Source organism: Drosophila busckii, chromosome X (genome assembly GCF_011750605.1).
Source record: "Drosophila busckii strain San Diego stock center, stock number 13000-0081.31 chromosome X, ASM1175060v1, whole genome shotgun sequence".
In the NCBI taxonomy this organism is placed as follows: domain Eukaryota; kingdom Metazoa; phylum Arthropoda; class Insecta; order Diptera; family Drosophilidae; genus Drosophila; species Drosophila busckii.
The window spans coordinates 11,306,768-11,330,425 of record NC_046608.1 but is presented as its reverse complement, the minus strand read 5'-3'; the positions used below and the strand labels follow the sequence as shown (position 1 = coordinate 11,330,425).

The following is a 23,658-nucleotide window of genomic DNA, read 5'->3' as shown; positions in this document are numbered from 1 at the left end:
GTACCCAACAAAGCTTTGGTTGTTTGTTTTGTACATCAACAACCTGGTCTACACTACGTTTTGATTAATTGTCTAATACAAATATTTATATAACAATAATAACATTAATCGGATGAAAGATTGGGTGTTTAATTCACTCATGAGATTGTAAATAAACATATGCTGTTTAGTGTGATTGATAAAAAAAATTCTTAACACCATATTACTTACCAAGAAAATTAATGCTGCAGAGCTACTTTTTGTATAATTTCAAGCTTTGCGAAGCCATAACTCAGCCAAAAAAAATCCTATCCAAATGTGTTATACCTCTTTTTGTTGGCGTGGAAAGCACAAGTGTATGATATAAAAATTATTAGTCGAAGTTATGAACAAAATAGTAAACAAACAAGACAAATTTCGGTGAAATATCGCACTTTGATAAGCTATAATTCATCGAAACGGCGTCCGATTTTAGAGTTTAATGCTTTGTAAGACTCTCGAGATGCATATCAATTAAACTGCATTCAAATATTACCCCATTGCTTAAATTTCAAAAATGCGAAAATTTTCAAAGTTGAAAAAATCCCAAATGTAATGATGAAACTTTGTTTTTAACATTAATACGAGTATAACACCAAGCTATGGCTAAAAAACCAATTCAGCCAACTGGCTTTTGTTACAAATAGAGTTACATCAGTAACAAAAGGTTGTTACATCAATAACAAAAGATTCGTGTTGCTCAAACTTTGAAAGGCTGCAACCCAGAGAGAGAACAAAGGAAAGGACCTGGCAAACATAAAAGCCCAGGAAACTGCTCGAGAAACAAAACCCAAACATAATTGTCAGCGAGTTGAATGAAACAATTGTTATTTTTATGTATATGCATATACCTAAGGGATTTATTTCAGAAATTCTCTTATGGTAACAAAAAATGAGAGATCGAAGCTAAATCGGATCTTTTATTCAGTTTAAATAATATGGTTTAGTTTAGTGGTATACAAGTCGTATTAGTTTAAAGTATTACTCTCTCACACACTTACGCACACACAAACAGATCACATGCATACGTACGTACAAAAACCAAGTTCTTGAAGGCTAATAATGATTCTCAATCGTTTCGAATCGCCGATTCTACGATTAATAATGCAATGACAATTTAAGGGAAAATAAAAATATACAATGTATTTGTTGTATAAGTGTATGTGGTATATGTAAATATTCTCAACATTCATAATTCGATATTTGTTTTCTTATGCTTATAAATATATTTTCAATGTTTAACAGCAACAATTGAATTTCTCTTTATGTGTAAATATATCTATGTGCTTAACGAGCTAATTCACAATTATATATCCGTTGATTTAAAAATGACTCGCACACACACACACATACATATACATATATGTATACATGTGTGTGTGTGTGTGTGTGTGTGTGTATGCAGTCGCATTTGATATTTTGAAAGCTTTTTAATTTCGTGCCATTTTGATCAAAATTGATTTTCATTACCCAATTTGTATAACAATTAAAATTAAATACAAAATCATTTATATAAATTCAATTTCAATTTCAGATTAAAATCAAGCATAAATAAAGCTGAATTTATTATTTGTGTTTTGCTTTTATTTCTGTTTTTATAAGTACATGTGTACGAATAAAAAAAACGTTAATGCAAGTGTACAAAAAAAAAAAAAAAAACAATTTCGTTATGATAAATTGTATATAAATTAGGGAACTAAAATCAAGAGTTGTATTCATTATATATTTTGTGTGTGTGTGTGTGGCCTAAAGACGCTATAGTCTTGTTTTCATTTTTTGTTTTGTTGTTTGTTACTTTTGATTCATAAGTCTAAAATGCTTAAATAACAATAGTTACTAACTCTAATCAGTGTGTCTATGTGTGTGTGTGTGTGTGGGTGTGTGTATGTGTAGGCAAGGAAGCTCATCGACCTGGACAGCAGCTGGTCTTTGAATCGATTCATTCCCGCTAACAATGCTAATCATTAGCAATTTGGTATATATATAATACACGAAGAATATATGCCCGATTTGTTTGCGATTTTAAATCTAATAAAAAAATACAATATGATAAATATAAATATAGTTGTGTGTTTGCATAAATGTATGGTGTGTATTAAATGTGTGTATGTGTGTGTGTGTAGCTCTTATTTTTTTTTTGTGTATGTATGTGTAACAATGTTGTTAACTTTAAAGGCTTACTTGGATTAGAAATCGTTTCATTGCTTGCACACAATGTTTAGCTTTGTCTTGAGTGCTTTTTCATATTCATTTACTCTGTCAACATTTGCTGTTTGCTTTTGTTTCTGTTTGCTTTAATCTACCCTTGAATCTGTTTGTATAGTTTTCAACTCTAGCTGTATATATATATATATATTTTATATACTCTATGCTTAACTAAAACTTAACTCGTATATATATGTAACTACTATATGTATACTTTTTTTGTTGTTGTTGTTGTTTATTCTTTTAATTTTTGTTGCTTTCTCGCAGCTTCTACGCACACTTCGAAGTGTTTGGGGATTTATCTGTTTAAATTAATATGTGAAATATCTTAAGCCGTTAGTCGGCTATGATATTTAATGGAATATGCATTGTGTCATCATTTTTGGGATCGTATCGTAACCAAAGCTGTTCCCTCTTTAATCTGACTCTGATCTCGTGTATTCTTGAAATGCGTTTGTTACTCTTGCTCACTGGCAGGATCCCTTGAGTTGATTGAGTTGTAGTTTCAGTCATCAGTCCTTGCCTGCACCGCTACCACCTGCTCCTGCTCCACCTCCACCCATCTGCTGTGGTATGACTGTAAGACTTTTGGGTATCTTGGACATGATGACGTTGTCGATGAGCTTTTGCTGCTGTTGTTGCTGCTGCTGCTGCTTCAACGAGTAGCTAATGCCGCCCCCTCCAGTTAACTCACTGCTGCTGCCGCTGCTGCCGCTGGTGGCCGTTGCCGGTTTGCTGCTCAGCTGCGGCAGCTTGCTGACAACTGCTCCGTTGCCATTCGACATGAATTGAGTTTCGGGAAAGTTCTTCAATAGCCAGCAGCTCTTGTTGTCCAGCGAGGCGTTTCTGTTGTCACTGGCCAGCGCATTGACTGTAGCCATATTGGCGGCCAGTATGTTGGCTAGCGAGGGCTGAAAGCTAAAAGTCTGTGCGCCGCCGCCGGCGCTGCTGCTGCTGCTGCCAGCATTTTGTGTGGCGCTGCTTAATGGCGGCATCGGCTTGGGCGCCAAGCGCGCCAGACGCAAGTTGCCCGCAGTTGCAGCTCCACTTGGCTGCAGTGCTGGCATTTGTTGCTGCTGCTGCTGCTGCTGTTGCTGATATTTGTGCTGCTGTTGTTGCTGCTGCAGTTGCTGCAGCTGATTGCGCGCAGTTTGATGCACTGCTGCCATCTTGCTCAGATTGCTGATGCTGCTTGGACTGTAGTTGGACTGCTGCTGCTGCTGGGACTGACTTTGCTGCTGCTGCTGCTGGCCCGCCTTGGGCTTGGCATTCGACTTGAGCATCTGATCGCGCAGCAGCTTCTCGCGCCGCAATATGCACAAGCGATTGTAGTCAATGATGGAGATGAGATACGGTTTGCCACCGGACTGCACTTGCACCTGCGCGGGATGTCGCCGTCCGTCGGCGCTTTGGAACATCGCTGGCGATTTGTTGGGCAGCGTTTTGTGATAATCTTTGAGCGGTATTAGCGTCGGCTTCCAGTTCTTGCTCTCCTGGCGCTCCTGCGGCGTCAGCGTATCGGGCAATATGATGACACTAGGCGCGCCCCCCGCCGATGTGCCAGAGCTGCGCGGCAATTGCAGTCGTCTGCCGGCAGCAGCAGCAGCAGCAGCAGCAGCTGTGGAGGCGCCACTACCAGAGGCATTGTTGCCGCTGGTGCGACGACGTGGCAGACTGATCAGCTCCGGTGGCGAGCTTAGCAGCTGGGCGACATTAGGCGGACCACGTGTAGATTGCTGCTGCTGCTGCTGCTGTTGTTGCTGCTGCTGCTGCTGATGTTGCTGTTGTTGTTGCATTAGCGTCGGCAGCGTTGGCTTGTTCTTGAGTTGCTGTTGTTGCTGCTGTATGGACAACAGCATATCGTCCAGCTGCTGACGTCGCTGCTGCTTATCATTCGAGTTTGTTTTGTTGCTCGACTGTTGCTGTTGCTGCTGCTGCTGCTGTTGTTGTTGCTGCTGTATGGAAATTAACATTTCATCCAGCTGCTGACGTCGTGGCTTCTCACTGGCGGCGGGCTTATTGTTGTTGTTGTTGTTATTATTGTTAGACGACTGTTGCTGCTGCTGCTGCTGCTGCTGCTGCTGCTGCTGATTGCTGAGCGGCACAATTTCCACCGCCTTGTTCATGCCCAGCAGATTGGCCTTGAGTATGCTGCGGCTGTTGGCTGCAGACGTTGCCACCAGCGCCGGCGCATCCTTGAGCTGCGCTGCTGCTGCCTTGGACGTCGTCTCTTCAGCTGCTGCTGCTGCTGCTGCATCGTTAGCTGGCGTTGCTAGCTTCTTGCCGGCCGCAGTGTCTTTGGGACGAGCTGTGATGGTGACAGCATTGGAGCTCAGCTGCTTGGTCAGCTTGTCGACGGAGACGTTGCGCAATCGCTCCAGCGGCAGTTGCTCCAGTTGCTGTTCGCTCTCATCGTTGCACTCATCCTCCATCTCCTCCTCGTCGTCGTCATCGTTGAGCTCCACCAGCGGTATGGAAACATCTGTAGTCTGACTGGACAGCTGCTGCTGCTGGTGCTCCGTGCTGCTGTTGGCAGCGGCGGCAACACCATCAGCTGTGCTTTGCGGGGAGGTGGCGCCGGAGCCGCAGGTTGAGCCATGCTTGGCGTCGCTGGCTAGTCCACCGCAGTGGCCATGGTCATAGGAATTGAGACGCTGGCGCACAGTCTGGGTGTAGACGCTGGCATTGGAGGATGCATGGGGGGCCAGGATGAGGTCGCCATTGCGGTAGTACTTCTCGAGCAGTATGAGGTGACGCAAGAAGGAGCTCTGATTGCCGTAGGGCTTTTGCAGCTCCTCCCAGAGGCGACGCGTGGGCTCATCGTACTGCAGGAACGTCTGCACGCGGGTCCAGCCCTCCGGCGTACGTTGGCTGCTGCTGCAGCCAAAGGGCACCTTGAACTGCACGCCGAGCTCCTCCTCGCCGTGGAAGAGTTCGCGCATGGAGATGTTGGGATTGCCGCGCAGCACATTGGATATATCAGCTCCCGACTTGGAGCACTTGGAACTGGAATTGGCGCCATTAGCTGTCGCTCCAGCTGCCGCATCGCCTCCGCCTAGATTCTGCTGAAGTATTGCCTGCAGTTTGGACATTTGCTTGCTGGCAGCGGCGGCGGCGGCACTGGCACTGGCGCTGGCGCTGCTGGCCAGCGGCGTAGTGGAGGAGCTGCTCGAATTGGAGTCCGTGTGGCCCTCGTAGTCCACTGCCATGGGCAGCTCCGTGGAGGCTTCATCACAATTGGCCGGCGCTTCGGGCGCAGCGACTGCAGCTTGAAGATTTGTTGCGCCAGTGCCGGTGGGCACATTGGTGGCATTGCCACTGGCATCCTCCTCATCCACCTCGGATGCCTCGTTGCTGCCATCCTGCAGATTGTGCACCTTGAGCAGGCTGTCAACGCATTGGGATTAGTCAATGATGCAGTGCAGCTAACTGGGAAACACTTACCGCTTGCGATAGGTCTTGACAAAATCCGCCTTCTGGGACTTGGTGCTGTCTGGTGGCTTCATCAGCAGATTGGCAAAGTAGCGGCAAAGCTTGCAGACGGCAGTGCCCACGCCCAGCTGCACGGGTATGCCCATCTCGGCGAGCGCCTTCTCCAAGCGATCCGTGTCCTGCTGCAAAGTGGAAGAGGAAAGCTCAATGCTTGCAATCTTGTCATCACTGTCATGACCGGCTGCACTTACCAGCGTTATGTGGTACATGTGATTCTTGCCCAGACGTCGCTTGCAGAGCACACAGCCCGAGGATTGGATGACTGTGTTGTAGTGGGGCTCGCAGAGCCAAACGTTCGAGGTGCCCGCGGGAATTTCAAAGCTAAGCAGACACTTCTTGACGCTCTTCCGCACGCACTTGCGCCGCAGCGAGTGGGTGGCCTGATCCGCGCACTCCTTGACGGCGCACACACGCTGCACCGCCGAGTTGGAGCTGGAGGCGAGTTCGCCATCGTTGCCCGCATCGCCGCCGCCGCCGCCGCCGCTGAAGTGCGCTGTAGCGCTGCCGCCTGCGCTGCTGTTGTTGCCCGTCTCCAGATGTCCGGGGGCGGAGAGACGCTTGCGATAGGACGGCGCATTGGCGCGTCTGTCCACATGACGAAAGCACGCGTCGCAGAGGCAATTGTCCACCGTCAGCTTCTCCTCATCTGTAAGCAACAGAGGCGGAGCATTAGTCAAACGTCAAGGACTGAGGATGCCGGCCAGCTGAAACTTACTTGCGAGTATCTTCTGTTGGCGCTCCACGGACTTGATCTGGCCCACATGGCAGGGTGTGTCATAGAGTCCGAATTTGCCGCTGCAGTAGTAGCAGCAATCCTCGCACAGTCGACCCGGATGGAACTTGAACGAGGAGGCCTTCTCCGGTATGAGTATCTTCTCCTTTTCGTCCTTCTTGACCATCTGATAGAAGAAGCCCTGATCCAGCTGCTGGCCACTGCTTTGGCCCTCCGAGTGCGACGAATCTGCGCAGCAGATGAAAACAAATTAATTTGGAATACACAATAAAATTATAACTCAAGTTGATTGCAAATCAAAGTAAATAAGTCAAGTTTGCAAACAAAATAAATCAAATATAAATATAAAACTAAAACGAAAACTAGCAGCAACCCAAAACAAAAACAAAGACTAAAGCAAACAAATGCAAGTGGCAAGTGGCAAGTGGAGGCAGCAACACAAACCCAGGCTATGGCTGATGCTGTTGTTGTTATTGTTGTTGCTGTTGCAATTGTTGCTGCAATGTTGCTGCTGCTGCTTCTGTTGCTGCTGTTGTTGTTGTTTATGGTTGTTGATGTTGTTATTGTTGCTATTAGCACGAATATTGGGCTTTCTAGTGGTTAGGTTACCCGCATTCAAATTGGACTTGTTCGCACCTTCGTTCTGCAAAGAGAGTGAGAGAGATATCGGACGAGTTAGAGCGAGACAGAGCATGGGAATTAGTTTCACTCACCTCGTTCTGTATGGTGTAGTAGTCCTCAGCATGGGCGCCATGCTGATCGGCGGTGCGATCTGTGGTGCCATGACCACGTGCGCGTCCCTTTTGGAATGTCATCTTAAGCGACTGACGACGCACGCCGTGCGCTGAGGCTCCACCAGCGCCGCTGCCCGCCGCACCAGAGCCCAAGCCGCCGCCGCCGCCGCCTCCTTTGCGCTTGGCGCCGCCCAATCCTCCCGTGCTGCTGCTTGAGGAGCTGGCAGCGCACTGGCCCGCTGCACCACCAGCACCTCCATGTATCACAGTGCCTGTGGCAACGCCAGAGCCGCTGCCAGCGGCACCATTGCTGCTCCGATTGAGCTTGATGACTGTCTTGAGTGTGCCGCTGGACTCGATGTGTGCCGCGCCAGCTTTGCTCGCTTGGCGCTTGCCGGAGTGCTGCTGAATCTGCTGCTGCTGGTGGATGGCACGCGAGTTGGCCTCTTGGATGTACTCTTGACGCAGCTGCTCGGCTGCCTGATGCGTGAGCAGGCCAAGATTTTGTAGATGGCGCTCCTTTTCCTCATCGTCGCCGCCGCTGCCGCCGCTGTCTGGAAGCGGCAGTTGCAGTTTCAGCTTAAGCTTGCCATTGCCCTCGGCCTTGGGCAGCTGCTCCAGGTCTAGCTTGCTTGCAATATCAGTCAGTGGCTTCTCTTCCTTGACACACTCCCCGCTATCGTTCACTTTAAGCTCCAAGTCAATATCCATGTCCATGCTGGCTTCATGACTGTCCACCAACGCAGCTGAGCTGGTCACATTCTCTTTGTTCTCCTCCGGATAGTCGCAGTTCTCCTCGCCAGCGGCTAGCAATTGTATTTCGGCATTGGCATCCACTTCAGCGTCAGCTTCAGCTTCCGCTTCTTCTGCAGCTTCAGCTTCAGCTTCCGCTTCCGTTTCAGCTGCCACTTCGTCCTCAGCATCGTCATCGGCTTCCGCATTAGCCTCAGCCTCTTGCTCCTCTGTGTAAGGCTCCACCTCCAGCGTCTCTTTACTGTCCTCCAAGGCAGCCGTTGCCTTCTTCTTGTCCAGCTCAGCCTCCTCATCATCATCATCATCGTCGTCGTCCACCTTCTTTTCAGCCTCATCGGCAGCATCACTTGGAAGCCCTTGCTCCTCGCCTGGCTTGCTAGCGCTAAGCGCATTGCCGCTGGCGTCCACCACGCCCTCTTTGGCCAGCTGCTCCATAATCTCGCTCTCAAAGTCATCGTAATCTTCTGTCTTGGCTACCGCCGCCGCCGCCGCCGCCGCCGCCGCTGACTGCTGTGCGTCGCACACTCCGTTGAGCACGGCAGGCTCCGCTTCATCGCCGCTGTCCGCCACTCGCAGCTCCAACATGCCGCCCGTGGAGTCGTCCAGCGTGGGCTCCGCATCCTGATCCCGGTCCTGCTCTTGCTCGGTCTCCAACTCCAGCTTAACTGTGGACTCTCCCGATGTGGTTGTGTCAGGCGCCGTTGCTGTTTGCACAATCTCACCCAGCTCGGGATCCTGCTCAATGCCCAGATTGTTGGCGAGGAACTCTGGCTTCTTGTAGAACTGCTTGACACTGATGGCGCTGACGCCCTCGCTGATCAGCTCAGGACTTAGCGAGGCTGCCTTGACGGACTCCTCCGACTCTGGCAGCGCTCCAGCCTCAACATCTGTCTCCGCTTCCGGCTGCGGCTCTGTGTCGTTCACAGTCAGTTTGTCCAGCTCGCTGGCCACTTGGCTTTTGCTCAGCCCACTGGCGGCCTCGGTGTCCACAGTTAGCGGCTCAATTCCATTAACTGGGACTGGGACTGGGACTGCCACTTCTTGCTCCTGCTCTGCTTCAGTCAGTTCCAGTTTCGGCTGCTGAGGAGGATCTTCAGCTGGTGGCTCTGTAGCGTCTGTCTCCGCCTCCACCGCCAGCAGCAGATCATCCATAAGACTGGAAGCCAAACTGTCCTTCGAGTCCTCATCCGCATGTGTGCCGCTCGAGCTGGCAGACACTGGCTTGGCCGCCAGCAGACTGCGATTGGCGGAGCCCACACGACGACGCTTGGGCGGCGCGGGTTCCGCCACAACAGGAAACAATCCTGGCGAGCCCGCCTTACTGTGACGCGTAGCGCGTGTGGATGCGCTGGCATTGGCATTGGCATTGCCACTGGTCGTGCTTGTGGGCGTCGCCTTGGCCTGCGGTCTGCCGCGGCCGCGTCGGTTGGCCGACTGCTGTGTGGGCGTCGCAGGTGTGGATGTGGGTGTGGCAGTGGGAGTGGGCGTGGCTGGTGAAACTTGCTCATCGCTATCAGCCGGCTCGAGCTTAATGCTGAGCGCTGACTTGGAAGCCATAGATTCATCGGCATCCTGCTCCTCCTCCGGCTCATCCTTGACCTCCACTTTGGCGTACTTAAGCGTCAGCTCGGAGGCATCATCGTCGCTGCGCTTGCGCTTCAGTAGCTCCTTGGCTTCGGCCTGCGTTGGCTTTTTCCGACGCCCACGTGCCGGCAGCTGTGGCTCATTGTTGAATGTGCTGGAAGTTGTGGTTGTGGTTGAGGATTGGCGGCGATTGCGCGTGACACGTGTATTGATTGCCAACGCCAGCTCCTGGGCGGCGTGGGCCTTGCGTGTGACGCGATTGCAAGTGGGCGTGGTCGCTCCAGTAGGCGTTGCTGGGGCTGGGGCTGGGGCTGGCGCTGCAGCTGTCGTGGAAGTGGGCGTAGATTCCTTCTCTTTGTCCTTGTCTTTTGTATCTTTCGCTTCCTTGGCGGCATCAGCTGTCGTCGCTGCGTCCAGCTCCATGGCCTCGCTGGTTTCCTCCTCCTTGGCTAGCAAATCCTCGCTAGACTTGGCAGCCGCCTCTTTGGCTTCCTTCAGCTCCTTGATGGACTTGCGACCGCGTATAAGCGAAACGCTCCCAGCACTGTTGTTGTTACTGTTGTTGCTATTGCTGCTGCTGCGCTCAATGGAGCTCTTTCTTTGGCTGCTGCTGCTGCTGGGAAGTTCCTCGCTGTCGCTGCAGGCGGCAGTGGCATCTGTTGCTTCTCGCTTGCTTGTCGGCGAACTGCCGTGCAGCAGCAGCAGCGGTGAGGAGTGCCGCGTGATGCGCATTATCTTTGCTGAATTGTGCACCAGGTGGCTCAGGATATCGTTAGGGAACTTGCGCGGTGATCCACATTCCGTTATCAGGGGCGAGGGATCGCCATAGCGGTCGGGCTCAGTTGAATCCTCTTCTTCCTCTTTTAGCTTAGGTTTTTCTTTATCTTTTTCCTTCTCTTGGTCCTCGTCCCTGTCCAGCTCTTGGGACTGTGCCTGCTCACCAACAGCAGCAGCCGCAGCAGCAACAATCGCTGCTGTCGCTGTTGTGTCTGCTGTTTCGGACGAGTTGGTGCCAGCTGCAGTTGCCTCCTCGCCGCTTTCAATTGGTTCGAGCTTGGTTTCGATCTCTAGCTTGGAAGGCGATGCATTATTGTTGTCCGACTTGATGGCGGCTGCTGGTGTTGCTACTGCTGGTGTTGGTGTTGCTGGCTTGCGCGCCGACATCCTCGAGCCGTCACTGGTCAGTGCTGGTGACGCTGCTGTCGACGATGTCGACGCTCCTATTTTGAATTATTTATGTAGCACGCCAGCTGATCTGGGTGCAGCTGCTTGCGTACCAAGTGTATAAAGCAAATCTCTGGCTGCTGCTGCTGCTGCTACGGTGTGAACACTTAAAGTCGTTGTGATTTGGTCCCATTTGTTGACTACCTGGCAATTGAGAGAGCAAAAATAATTAGTTTAGATGTGGTGAACAAGTTTGCTTAAGCCAAAACTTAATAAAAATTCAATTACAAATATTACGCATACGCCATGTAGCGCACACAAGCACACGAGACAAGCTGCAGCGGCAGCAGCAAGTGAGGCACAAAGGCACAGGAGAGCGCAAGCATTGCGACTGTCGCTTATCCCACCTCGCCCGCTGCCCCCTCACCAAGACTTCCGAACCCTCCTGCTGCCCCTTTTTGGCAGCGCAGCCAAAAACTAAAACAAGTTTGACAGCAGCTGGGGCTGCCTGAAACCGCACACACACACACACACACACACCTAATCGCATGCATAACCATGTGTGTGCATGTGTGTGTGTTTACTACTGAGAGGGCAACCGCATAACGCCATTCAAATTGTGAACAGAGCGAGGCGAACTAAAAAAAATTTGGATCGTGCTGCTTTCGCCAAGCGAAACGCAAGCCAAATAATGCGCAAAGCATATTGAGCACACACAGTAATTTAACAATAGTCCGAAATGGAAATTGAGATCACACAACAGCCTACAACAGATCCTGACAAATTCATTTGCTTGCCATTTCATTTTAGCACATTTAGATTTGCAGTAGCAGCGAGACGCGCGTGTTAAGTTGACAGGCGCCATTTTCTTTGCGAGTAGCAAGAGCGCAAAAGCAAACAGACAGCGAAAGATAGAGAGGGAGCGATAGAGAGAGAAATTGAGCGAACGCCAAACGAAAATCTGTTAGAATTGCTGATTGACTATGATTTCCAACTTCGACCTTCGATTCATCCATCTACGCAATTACCATGGCCTGCATTGCAGCCTCCACTTTTCACACACGCACACGCAGGCAAAGACAAACAAAGCAAAAAAAAAAAAAAAAAAGAAAATAGAAAACACACGGCAACAACAAACGCAATGCGCTGTACTCACAGTTTTGAGTTCATTCGCCACCACCCTCTACTGCGAAGGCAGTGGGTAAGGCAGACACACAAATGACAGCGACAACAAACTACGAATAGAGGAAATAAAAGCGAATCGCGAATAACAAAATCAAAATGGAAGTACAAGAATGATTAACAAAGCAAAAATGAAACAGACGACCGCGACTGCAGCAAAGGCTCTGTGAAATGAGTAGGCAGAAAAATTCATACAATTTTCAATGAGTTAAATTATTAAGCCAAAATGCAATTGTAAACACGTACAAGCACACGCGCACGTAGACACACACACACTCACACACAGACATCCATACATATGCACAGACCCCGCAAGGCACCAGGTTTCTTGCAGTTCAGTTTTGTTTCCTTTGCTTTTATATATGTATGTATGTAAATATGTTTGTTCTCGCTCTTACTATGATTCTCGCGGTTCGCCGCATGCCAAATTCGCGTCAGTCGCTCTCTTTGTTGTTGTTTTTATTACCACATTAAAATAAAAACAACTGCCATTTACTATACATACATATATATTAAAAGAGCTGCTCCGTTTGATCAAATCTGGCTTCTAGTTGTAGAAATGTTTGCATGTGTGTGTGTTTGAGCAGACAGCGTTGCCGTACACAGGGATGTAGGGGTAATGTATATATCGATAGGTAGCAACAGAAATGGTATCGAGCTCAGTAAGATTATCGTGCTCAGCAACACATCGGCTGCAATAATTTGCAAATATACACACATGCAAACACATACACACGTATCTAAACACGACATAGAATTTTCCAAACTTTTCAGGCAACTCTCTGTGTGTCAGGATAATTATAAATTCAATTGTTGCACGCTCGATTGTTTATATTCGAACAGTGTTGCTACACGTGCTCAAACTCCGACGCCGGCAGGTGTTTTGCTTTTTAGATTATAATCGACATCGGCTCAATGATCATATTAATGTCCTGCTTATCACTTACAAATGCATACATATGTATGTAATCACTTTTGCAGTTTACGTTATTATTAATATTGATGTTAATATTCGTTATATTATGTGGCCACACTGTTGGGCGCGCTCACTTTTTGAATGCACTTTAATTATATTGCATAAATTCTGCAAACTGCAATAGATCCAGCCAATTGGTTCGGGATTAATGTGTGCTACTGTCATAGTTAACCAACTTGTGGTGACTACCAACATGCCAGCAGGTGGTCACCGGTTAAAAACAAAGCGTACATTCGAAACTCTCAAGAGCATCAGCTTATGCCAAAGCCTGAGATCAGGTATACTAGAGCCAGGTATATTCTACAATTGTTCTCCTCGTTTGAAGTTTTTGTTGTTATTTTTGTTCTTTGATTGGAATTTACTTGCATTTGGTATTTAAGTTTTATTTTAGTTATGCACAGAGCCGCAGATTTGTTTGTGGGTGATTTGCCATATAGGCACACAAACACATGCATAATTATGTTTATATGATGAATGTACAGACATTCATATGTACAAATATACATAAGCAGCTCTTGCAAAGCACATATTGTCAGAAGCACAGGCAAACACACACACAGAGGCACAACAGCACAACCATACCGACGACACCACTTCGTACTTACTTAATTCTCTTTCTTTTTTTTCAGAGTCGCTTTCGCATCATTTGCGAATTTTCCGCATTAATTGTGTTATTCAATTGAACCAAAATCAATTCGAATTCTAATATGAATTTCAAACCAATGTCTGTGGAAACGCACTCAGTTTTTATATATACAAATGTACAAATAAACTGCACAAGCCAAAGCAGAGAAAAACAAAAAAAAATAATAATAATAAAATAAAATGCAGAACCCGAACCGACAGAGTTGTGAACGCGAACACGGTACGAAAAGAAATAACAAAGCAAAATGGCAGCGTATGTTGCCGAAGAGCGAGAAAGAAAGAGAGCGTCTTTGCGGCGAATCGTACATTTGTATGTACATACTAGAGATGGACATGGGCCTCCTTGTTAAGGCCCGGTCTGGTCCCGATATAAGTCTTCAATGCCTGCCCGATGATATTATGAAAAGCTCTGCTCGATCTTTAATATTATATAAAAATACATTATTTTATAAATATTAATTCCTTATTCAGAAGATATTTTGGTACATATTTTATTAATACATATATTAAATGTATGTTTTTTTTATTGTGGCTTTGCGGGCTAATCGGGGCTTAAATTTGATTGCCAAGGCGCGGATCCTCACAGGATAAAGCCTGTTTCCGATATTCCTGCACGATAGTCGTCACTTTGATGAAGCAGTCCGCGGGACACGAGGCCCGTGTCCATCTCTAGTACATACATATGCTGTGTGTATTTGTATTCGCCGTTAATTCTGGCCGCAAGTGCTATTTCCGAGATACGTTTGTGTGCCCTATAAACTCTCTCGCCGAAATGAAAGCGTGCTAAATTTGCATAAAAGGATATGAAAACATTTGCTTCTAACAACAACCAAACAAACTATTTTATTATTTTATAAATGTTCTCAGGGCTGAAACGTTGAAACGCTGAAAGGTTTATGCTTGGGCAATGTTTGTCGATTGCTTTAGAGTTTTAATGCAAAACGTTGTACATATGGATGTACATACACATGCTTATGTACATATACATAAGTATGTATGTACACAAACACAGACAAGCAGCAACAAATACGTGCACATGGCGATGGGGTTTGTTTGTTTGCCAATTGATTTGACCAAATTGAGCGAGATAATTGAAAATGTGGCTTTTATCAGCAAAAACGATGCTTTTCAATATTATTCCTCACTTACTGCGGTAGTGATGTATGTATGTACGTGCGTACGCACATGTGTATATTTACTCAGATATGCTCAGCATTATGCGTTTCATAGGCGTATGAAAAGCCGAGATAATTGTAGGGCGCCAGAAAGTCGACCATTTGCGCCGCCATACTGACGTTTACTTGATTTTTTTCTTAATATTTTGCAGCCATGTTGGATGTCGCCTGCGCCAAGGACTCAAACTGCATACAAAGTCAGACTTAATATAAATACATATGTGCGTATGTATGTATGTGGGTTTACTTTTATAGTACTTAGGTCACAACAATTGATTTAAAAGAGCTCAATGAACATTTTACAATGTACTATATATTCATGTTTTTTTTTACATTCATAAATATGTATGTACGTTTCAGCTGATGTACACTTGTAGATATGTATGTATGTATGTAGATGTGTATGTATGCTAATTTTTCGCTGTGCTTTTTGTATGCAAATTCATTTTTATATCGCTTTTGTCGCTGATTTTCTTCAACAGTTTCTGTTTGCATCGTCACTTTCTGCTCTCTTCTGCGCTTTGCAGTTGTCGCTGTCTGTGCCGCTGTTGTTTTTGTTATTTTGTTTGTTGGAAATGTAAGAGGAAACGGATTCATTTTCAAATATGGCGTAAAGGGCAAAGTTTACATTGCATTATTTTTTAACAAATTATTGTCAAATCCCTTATTGCACTCCAAATCAATGAGTCTTATTTATTTATTTTTCTCTGACACAGATAAATTGACACATATGAACATATGTACATACATGCATATGTTTGTATGTGGGGTAGAGTCAGACTTAATTATCCATAAAGCTGGCTCATGCAGAGGGCAACAGGAAAATCAATAGAATTCTTGCTATGGCATGTGTATGTTTGCCTACTTATACTATTAACAATGGTATTTATGGGGGCATGCATACGCAAGCAACGTTAGGAAAGGCCTTCCCATGGCGCTTAAACTGGGTCAAGGTCAAAGGATGGGGACACTCTAGAGCCTTGTGGATATCCATGTGTTAGCCTACTTTTGTGATGTTGCCCAATTGTTTTCTTCCAGCGATTTTAATCAATTTATTATATTCAATTAAGGATCTTCACGTTATCCTTGCAAGTAACATACACATACTACACAATTATACATCTATCTATAGATATAGAAATATATAATTAATTATTGCACAGAAATAAAAGATAGGATAAGGACTTATAATTCCAAGGATCATGTGAATGTGTACGTGTATGTATGAATATGTACGAGTATGTATGATTATAGTTTAGCTAGCTATTTAGACTATACTTGTAATTAAATATGAATTGGAAACTTAGTCTTTATACTTGCCATATAATTAATATTGTTTCTACGTATAAGGTAATATAACGTTTATATAGCAATACATGGGTGGAAAAAGTGGCCTTTTAATTGCTTTACGCACACCTACTCAATAAAAACTGACTCACTTACACAGATGATATATTCAGTGTATATAAATGTTCATTCATATGAACATCTGTGTATTTGGGTACTTTTCGTATAGACGTACGGGCTGTACATAACTACAAATATTTTAATGAACATTTACGTAAATGAATGAAGGCATAACAAATTGGAAAACGCAATGGCCGACATAAGCCACGCAGCTATCAGCCACGAATCTGAATGGTAAAGCAAAAGCAACGATAAACGAATATCAGTTGTGAAGGCATGTAATAGATGTAACAGTATGTATACGCGTATAGGCTAGCAAAGCGTATACACAACAATAAACGGATGAAAAATGAAAAGAAAACTTCCGGCAAAGCTCAAACTCATCGCGGAATGGTGAAAAACACACATACGCATACATGTGTATGTACATACAAGCATACTTGTGCCTGAGCATACGTGCATACAAACATAAATAAAAATGTACGTAAGCATACGTGTATAAAAGTTTTCGCCGCGACTAAGAGCAACACCAAACCCACATTTATGCATACACACACACAGTATGTACATATGTACATAAGAAAACCCACGTGAATCAGAGAGAGAGAGAATCGCTAAGAACAACGGACACAGACAGAGGGAGAAAGAGAGTGAGAGACAACATGCGAAGAGAGTTTGTGATCGAGGAAAGCCAAATGCCATTGTATTACATACACAAATGCACACACACACTCATTCATTCATTTATATATGCATTTGTTTCTTAGGTGGGATAACATAAACGTACTTACATGAACATGTATGTACGTATGAATGTAGAAACGTCGGCTATCGGCTAACGCGTTGCTTATTGCTTCGTTTCTCTCTTCGTCTATTCGTTCGAAATGGCAGCGTCATTTATACGCCATATTGGATGTTGGTCGACTATTGCCAATTTTAACTGCTTTTTTATGCCCCAATCAAATAGTTTTTATAGTACTTTATGCTGGAATTCGATAGTAGCAAACATGAACTGTATGTTTTAAGGTAGAAATTCAGAAATGTAAGCGGTTTTGACATGAAAAAATGTAATTAAAAAGTACAAAAATTCATTCTCATTGCACAACTTGTGCGGTGCTGCCAGACAGATAAATGGCAATACAATCAGCTGTCTACTGCAAACAGTTGGCAACTCTGAGCAGGAACAGGGCTGCAATAGCGCCGGTACAACAATTGAAAACATTGAAATACAAGTTTGTTCTAATTTAATGAAAATGTATGTTAAATTTGTCATATTGCTGCTTGCTTTAGTTAAATGCAATGCATACAAACAGGTAATCAATCAATTGCGATCTTAAGAATAATGTAAATGCTAAAAATACCTGTCATAGGAAACATCAATGCTGCCGGAGGGGTATGTGGACGCCGCCCAGCGATCAACACACACTAACAATTGGGCGGTGCTGGTAGATGCATCGCGTTTTTGGTTTAATTATCGGCATGTAGCCAATGTGCTGTCCATATATCGGTCGGTGAAGCGTCTGGGTATTCCCGACTCACAGATTATCTTGATGATTGCTGATGACATGGCCTGCAATGCACGCAATCCACGTCCTGGTCAAGTGTACAACAATGCCAATCAGCATATCAATGTCTATGGCGACGATGTTGAGGTAGACTATCGTGGCTATGAGGTAACCGTGGAGAACTTTGTGCGTTTGCTGACAGGACGCACACAGAATGGCACAGCTCGCTCTAAGAAGCTGCTCTCAGACGCCGGCAGCAATGTGCTTATCTATCTGACTGGTCACGGCGGCGACGGCTTTCTGAAGTTCCAAGATTCCGAAGAGATAACAAGTCAAGAGCTGGCCGACGGCATACAGCAAATGTGGGAGAAAAAGAGGTGAGCTAAACTTCAGGGCTTGCATGTGCTGTTTAGAATTAAACTGTCTCTTCACTAACCAACAGATACAACGAACTTTTCTTCATGGTCGACACTTGCCAGGCCGCATCGCTATATGAGAAATTCACATCGCCCAATGTGTTGGCCGTTGCCAGCAGCCTGGTGGGTGAGGATTCGCTTTCGGTGAGTATTGTTGCCAGCTCAAGCGATTTAGCTTTAACTTTTCTATTCTTATAGCATCATGTGGATCCCTCAATTGGTGTCTACATGATTGATCGCTACACCTACTATGCTTTGGAGTTTCTGGAGAAGGTACAGCCGTTTAGCAAGCGCACAATTGGCGAATTTGTAAGCAGGCTAAACTGATTGCCATTGTTAGGCATTAATTTTGAGTTTAATTTATAGTTACAAGTATGTCCCAAGCGCGTATGCATATCTACAGTGGGCGTACGCAAGGATCTGTACCGACGTGATCCCCATAAGGTGCCCATAACGGACTTCTTTGGTGCTATACGCCCAACACGTGTATCCACGGATCGCATCAACGTTACACTCGCCAACGAAGAGTATGTCTTACATATTATAGGCTAACATATTTATAATATATTGAACTTTACGCAGAGACTTTATCAATGCCGCCAGAGGGGAACCAAAGAAGCCATTTAAGATTGTCATGCAGCCGCAGTTCTCGGCTGACTTATTTAAGTGATGCGATGATGAACAAGTATTCCATTTGATGACTGCATTTATGGACAAGAACATAGAGTAATATTCAAATTAATATTGTACCGTGTACAAATGTATTCATGTGATAATATTAACTTTATTCGTAAATACATTTCATTTCATTATTATAATTATTATATTTATTATTATTAATACATGTGTAATTTATTAAATTTATGTGAGTTGTGATCTCGAATCGTGCTTTAAAATTCTCAATTATATATGGGCTTAGTTCGCTTCGTTTCATCCGTTTATATATTTGCTAACATTTTCTCCATTTCATTTTCATTTTCATTTCGGTTTTTATTTAATTACATCAATGTTGAATTATACTTTGGTTTTCACTTGTTTTTTGTTGTGTTTTTACTATGTTATTTTTCACTATCAAACGCTCACTAATCCATTAAGTAACATTCATATCAAATCCAAAAATAAACTAAGCCAATATTATGGTTGTATACTTATAAAAACCTATGCCAAGAGTACCAATGCTTGGACCAGGATTCCAATCCAATTTATGTGGACCAAAAAAAAAACATTATTTATATTTGCATTTGCATTTGTTTTTTGTTTTGTTTTGCTTTGTTTTGTTTTGTTTGCTTACTTCTTAACTGATTTGGTTACACATAGTACAAAGAAAGTAATATATTGTGAAGGAGTAACAATGGCATTGCTTTCAGCTCCCTCGATGCTTTAATGGGGCTCAGAGCAACCACATTGGCGCAGGACGACTTTTACACTTCAACGTATGGAAGGATCTACAGTGTTATTCCTTACATTTTCGAGTTTTTCTTTTTTCTTTTTGTTTTTTCATTGACATTTTGTATAATTATTTTTGAAATAAATCATTTATATGCCAAATACAAGTGCATATTACATATATTGACTATACATGTGTGTGTATGTGTATTCATTAGCTTTTATTGCATCAGTCCCATTTGTTTTTGAGTTTATAGGCTTATCGTTAATAAAGTTTGTAAGTAAGTAACGGGCTTGGGGTGAGGGAGTGTTCGGCTCTGTGGGCTCTGGGGTTGTCCTCAAGTTTGAGATAAGCACCATTTATATGTTGATACACCCACCAACCTGGCTGGATTACACAACATGCGCAAGTGGATGCCAACTGCAGCAATTCTCCATTAATCTTCAGCCAGTCAGACTCTATGCTGCTGGACTTTTGACTTTTGAGCAATGAGCAATAAGCATTTGCCATCTACATACATATGTATATATGTATATATATATATATGTTCAGTATATATATTGAACATAGCCTAAATTGCATCAGCATCAGTGTTTTTGTAATTTGTGTGGAGTGTCAACTACTTGGGGTCAGCTACATTTGGAAGAACCAAACTCAACTGTATGCGGGCATGTCTGTGTGTGTGTGCGTGTGTGTGTGTGTGGGTGCTTGGAATGGATCTCTTCTGCGTTATAAGTATTTGTGTATCATTGAAATTAGCTAACTAATCTGTAATCTGTAGAGGATGCCCAGGGTAGTGCCTATCGTGTTAGATAAATATTTACATATATATTTCGAATCGAATTGATGCAAAGTCTTCTCTTTTATTTTGTATCCTGTAGAATTATGGCAATTAATGCTATCATCTGAATTATTGTGCAATTCTTCTGGTTCTCATTCTCATTACTTTTGCCAGGGCATTAGGGTACGTAAGTATATCTAAGCTACTACATTATCAGAAAGCATTCTTCTTGATCTTAGTGTAGGGAGTTGGGGGGCGTGGGCAATTCTTTTGATTGCATCATTTGTTTTCAATGCAATTACAACGTTTATGTCTAACACTTAAACTTTAACATACAGTGCAAAAATATTCGTATTATTTACTAATATTTTTTTTTTTCAATTTTTCTTATTATTTTGCTTATTACGTTACTCTTTTTGTTTCGAAATTTCTCTTCAATTTTTTTAAATCTTTGATTTTTACTAGCTTACAAAAAAATGCGTTTCTCGATTTTTCTTAATCTTTTTATATTCATACACATATGTATATGTGTGTACTTGCTTTAAATGTTTTTCGCCACATGCTACTCCGTATATTTGCGTATGTATATCCTAAAAAAAAGTGACTACTACCACTAGCAACTATTACATTAAGAACAAAAAATGCTTGAAAACAAGAGAGAATAAATAAAAAATTCATTTGAAGGCAATTTGATGTCAGACTCTTGCTTAGAAATGCTTTTTTTTTTTTGCATTTACTGCGTTTCTTTGAAATTTATCGTCTACACTCTGTATACTCTTTGCTAATTCTATACGTATATATGTATGTATGTATGTTTGTATATGTATGCTTTTTATGTGCCTCTGTGTGTGTGTGTGTGTTGATGAAACTAATCTCAATGTAAACTGTCTCGACTGGAAGCTGTGTTCAAATTATTTATTTATTTTAAAATTGGGAGCAATTCGGTCGCAAGAGCAAATCAGTTCCTAAAAGTATGTAACACTTACTACAGTGGACACTCGCAAATTGTAATTTGTCAGGATTTGCATTTTGAATTTATTTTCGTAAATCAAATAAATCGTTTGCTAACCACTTTGGTCTTTAAATGCAAGGTAAAGTTCAATTTAAACTGCTTCTGGTATCAGGAGAGAGCATCCAGTGTAAATGCAACGGAGGATAACACACTCCTTGGAGTAGTATTTGGCTAAAAGTTGCAGCTGTCGCGGGGGGAGTGGGAGGTGGGGGGAGTAGGCAAATAAAAATATAAGTATTTAAGAATTACATTTATTAAAAATGTTGTTAAAAAATGTATACAGACAGCAAAAAAATCAACAAAATTAATACATTTACATTTAAAACGAAGTGCGACGATATCGATAACAATGCGTATCGATATTGCCAGTAGGCGTTAGGTTTACGACGACAATCGCGAATCCAAAAAAAAAAAAAATTATATATATATATTTTAATATGTATGTGTGTGTATATATATGTACATATATATGTGTGTGTATATATATATGCGTGTATGTATTTATGTACTATGCGTAATTATGTTTAATATGCTTTTAATGCTATATGTATGTATATATTGTTTATAGCTTGCGTTTCTCTCGTATACATACATATACATATATAGATATATATATATTTATGTATATGTAATAATTATAAAAAAAATTCTTTAAAATAATAATTAATTTAAATGAATATTTAGAATTAGACTTATGTGCAAGTGTTTATGTTTATGCATATACGTTCAAACATATATAGACATGTGTATATATGTAAATTTGTATGCGTTAATAATGTCTTAATGCTAAGATGTAGGCGCCTAAGCATGTGTGTGTGTGTGTGAGTGTGTGTGTAAGTCCCTTTAGAGTCAACCAACATGTAAGAGACTTAGATAATGCAAATAGGTACATAACTAAACTTTTGTAGTAATCGAAAGTAGAAAGTTGTTGTTGCAAGTTGCAAGAATTTTGAGCCACCCACACACACGCACACACATGCAGCCATATGCTATGCCCACTGCCCCGCAGCCTGCAGCCTGTGTAAGTGTATAAGTGTATTGGTGTGTGTGTGTGTGTGTGGTGATTGCCACACAATAAATTTTCGCTACAGAAAAACTTAAGATCGAGCTTACTAGAAACTAGCTAAATACGACTATAATTTATATACTTTATGTGGTTGATTTTGACACACACACACACACACACACATGCACACATGCGTGTGTGGCAGTATATATAACTAATCAGATCTGTGTTTTGTGTATATATTTTAGGTATATATGTATATTTTACTTATGTATTAAACATAATGAAGTGACAAAAAAAAAATATATAATGAACAAACATTTTGCATTCCAACAATGCATTTTTACAACTGTGTGTGTGTTGATTATGATCTATGTGTTCATTTAATTATAATCATACATTGATATATATGTTAACACTTAACTTAGTTCATTTAGTTTTTCTTGCACTTTCTGCTGTTTTCTTTAGTTGAAAATATTCAAAAAAAAAAATTGTTTGCTGTTATTTATCATATATATGTATATATAAGTGTATGTAATAAAATAAAAGCAGAAGCAATTGATTTAGTTAAAAACACACATCGGAGTAATGCCGAATACCATAGAATCCAAGTTCCTAAGTTCCCAACTATCCACAACATAATCCTTGCTCTCTCTCTCTCTCTCTCTCTATCTCGCTATCTCTATCTCTGTCTGTCTCTCTTTCACCAGTTCAAGTCTTTACCAATGCCGTGTGTCCAGTCCAGTCTTGTGTTCATTGTGTTCTAAATATTTTTTTTGTTTTTCTTAGTTTTTTTTTTGTGGGGTTTAAGGGTTGGGGGCAGCGGCCGGGAGTTTGGGGGTACTAGGTGTGTATGTTAAGCGTTTGTTTTTTGGCTGCTCCATTGAATTTTGTATATATAAGTATATAGTATAGTATATAGTACATGGTGTGCTTATCAGGCATGTAAAGAAAAAAAAAAAAACGAAAACTAAAATACACAAAGTATATATATGTAAGTGTGTGTATAAGTATATGTAAGTGTGTATGTGTATGTGTGTGTGTGTGTGCTACATTATGCATGTAGCTAATGATCGGTAATCGGTAGTTGGTAATTAATAATCGATATATGCATAGTCGATACATAATGATAATGATACATATAATAAAACATGCGTTAAGTGTATAATTCTAAAATAATTCAGTCATCAGGTAACATTGTTTTGAACACAACTACAGTAACAGAAGCTGAGGTCACGGGCGTGCGCGGGCGCATGGGCGTGGCAGCGGCGGCGGCGGCATTATAATTATCATTATTACTATTTAAACTAATATTATTATTGTTATTGTTAATGTTGTTGTTGTTGTAATTGTTGGTGTTGCTGTTGTTGTTGTTGTTGTTGGAGTTGCTGTTGTTGCTGGTGTATGAGGATGTTGCATGTGGCGTGGCTGCTGGTTTATGTTGTTTTATTATTGTTTGTGTCGAAGCATTCGACATGGCAGT

General features: G+C 43.0%; 2 protein-coding genes across 4 annotated transcripts; one reads left to right on the top strand and one right to left on the bottom strand.

Annotated features, from left to right (window-relative positions):
• Positions 1-2,410: 2,410 nt before the first annotated feature.
• On the bottom strand, positions 2,411-13,575 carry LOC108606498. Of its 2 annotated transcripts, none has more exons than XM_017996662.2 (7): positions 13,447-13,575; positions 7,162-10,887; positions 7,058-7,091; positions 6,431-6,676; positions 5,907-6,361; positions 5,668-5,837; positions 2,411-5,610 (listed from the first exon to the last, which is right to left on the bottom strand). In XM_017996662.2, the coding sequence occupies exons 2-7, from the start codon at positions 10,681-10,683 to the stop codon at positions 2,736-2,738; spliced, it is 7,302 nt and encodes a 2,433-aa protein (XP_017852151.1). In that variant the 5' UTR covers positions 10,684-10,887; positions 13,447-13,575; the 3' UTR covers positions 2,411-2,735. The 2 variants fall into 2 exon arrangements, with proteins under 2 accessions (XP_017852151.1, XP_017852152.1); XM_017996663.2 differs by having other exon boundaries at positions 7,085-7,091.
• Positions 13,576-17,254: 3,679 nt separating this feature from the next.
• On the top strand, positions 17,255-19,482 carry LOC108606499 (putative GPI-anchor transamidase). Of its 2 annotated transcripts, XR_001915454.1 has the most exons (7): positions 17,255-17,381; positions 17,439-17,950; positions 18,016-18,133; positions 18,188-18,298; positions 18,356-18,516; positions 18,572-18,715; positions 19,357-19,482. XR_001915454.1 is itself a non-coding variant. In XM_017996664.1 (6 exons), exons 1-6 carry the CDS (start codon positions 17,316-17,318, stop codon positions 18,657-18,659), a joined length of 1,056 nt encoding a protein of 351 aa, XP_017852153.1. In that variant the 5' UTR covers positions 17,255-17,315; the 3' UTR covers positions 18,660-18,755. The 2 variants fall into 2 exon arrangements, 1 of the variants encoding a protein (XP_017852153.1); XM_017996664.1 differs by lacking the exon at positions 19,357-19,482 and having other exon boundaries at positions 18,572-18,755.
• The last annotated feature ends 4,176 nt before the right edge of the window (positions 19,483-23,658 follow it).

Bases quoted from the DNA above. Each gene is read 5' to 3' on its own strand.
- LOC108606499 (XM_017996664.1), top strand. From the start codon at position 17,316: ATGAAAATGTATGTTAAATTTGTCATATTGCTGCTTGCTTTAGTTAAA. The intron at 17,382-17,438 runs GTAATCAATCAA...TACCTGTCATAG, and splicing joins AATGCAATGCATACAAACAG to GAAACATCAATGCTGCCGGA. The intron at 17,951-18,015 runs GTGAGCTAAACT...ACTAACCAACAG, and splicing joins CAAATGTGGGAGAAAAAGAG to ATACAACGAACTTTTCTTCA.
- LOC108606498 (XM_017996662.2), bottom strand. From the start codon at position 10,683: ATGTCGGCGCGCAAGCCAGCAACACCAACACCAGCAGTAGCAACACCA. The intron at 7,092-7,161 runs GTGAGTGAAACT...CTCTCTTTGCAG, and splicing joins ACTACACCATACAGAACGAG to AACGAAGGTGCGAACAAGTC. The intron at 6,362-6,430 runs GTAAGTTTCAGC...TGTTGCTTACAG, and splicing joins CCAACAGAAGATACTCGCAA to ATGAGGAGAAGCTGACGGTG.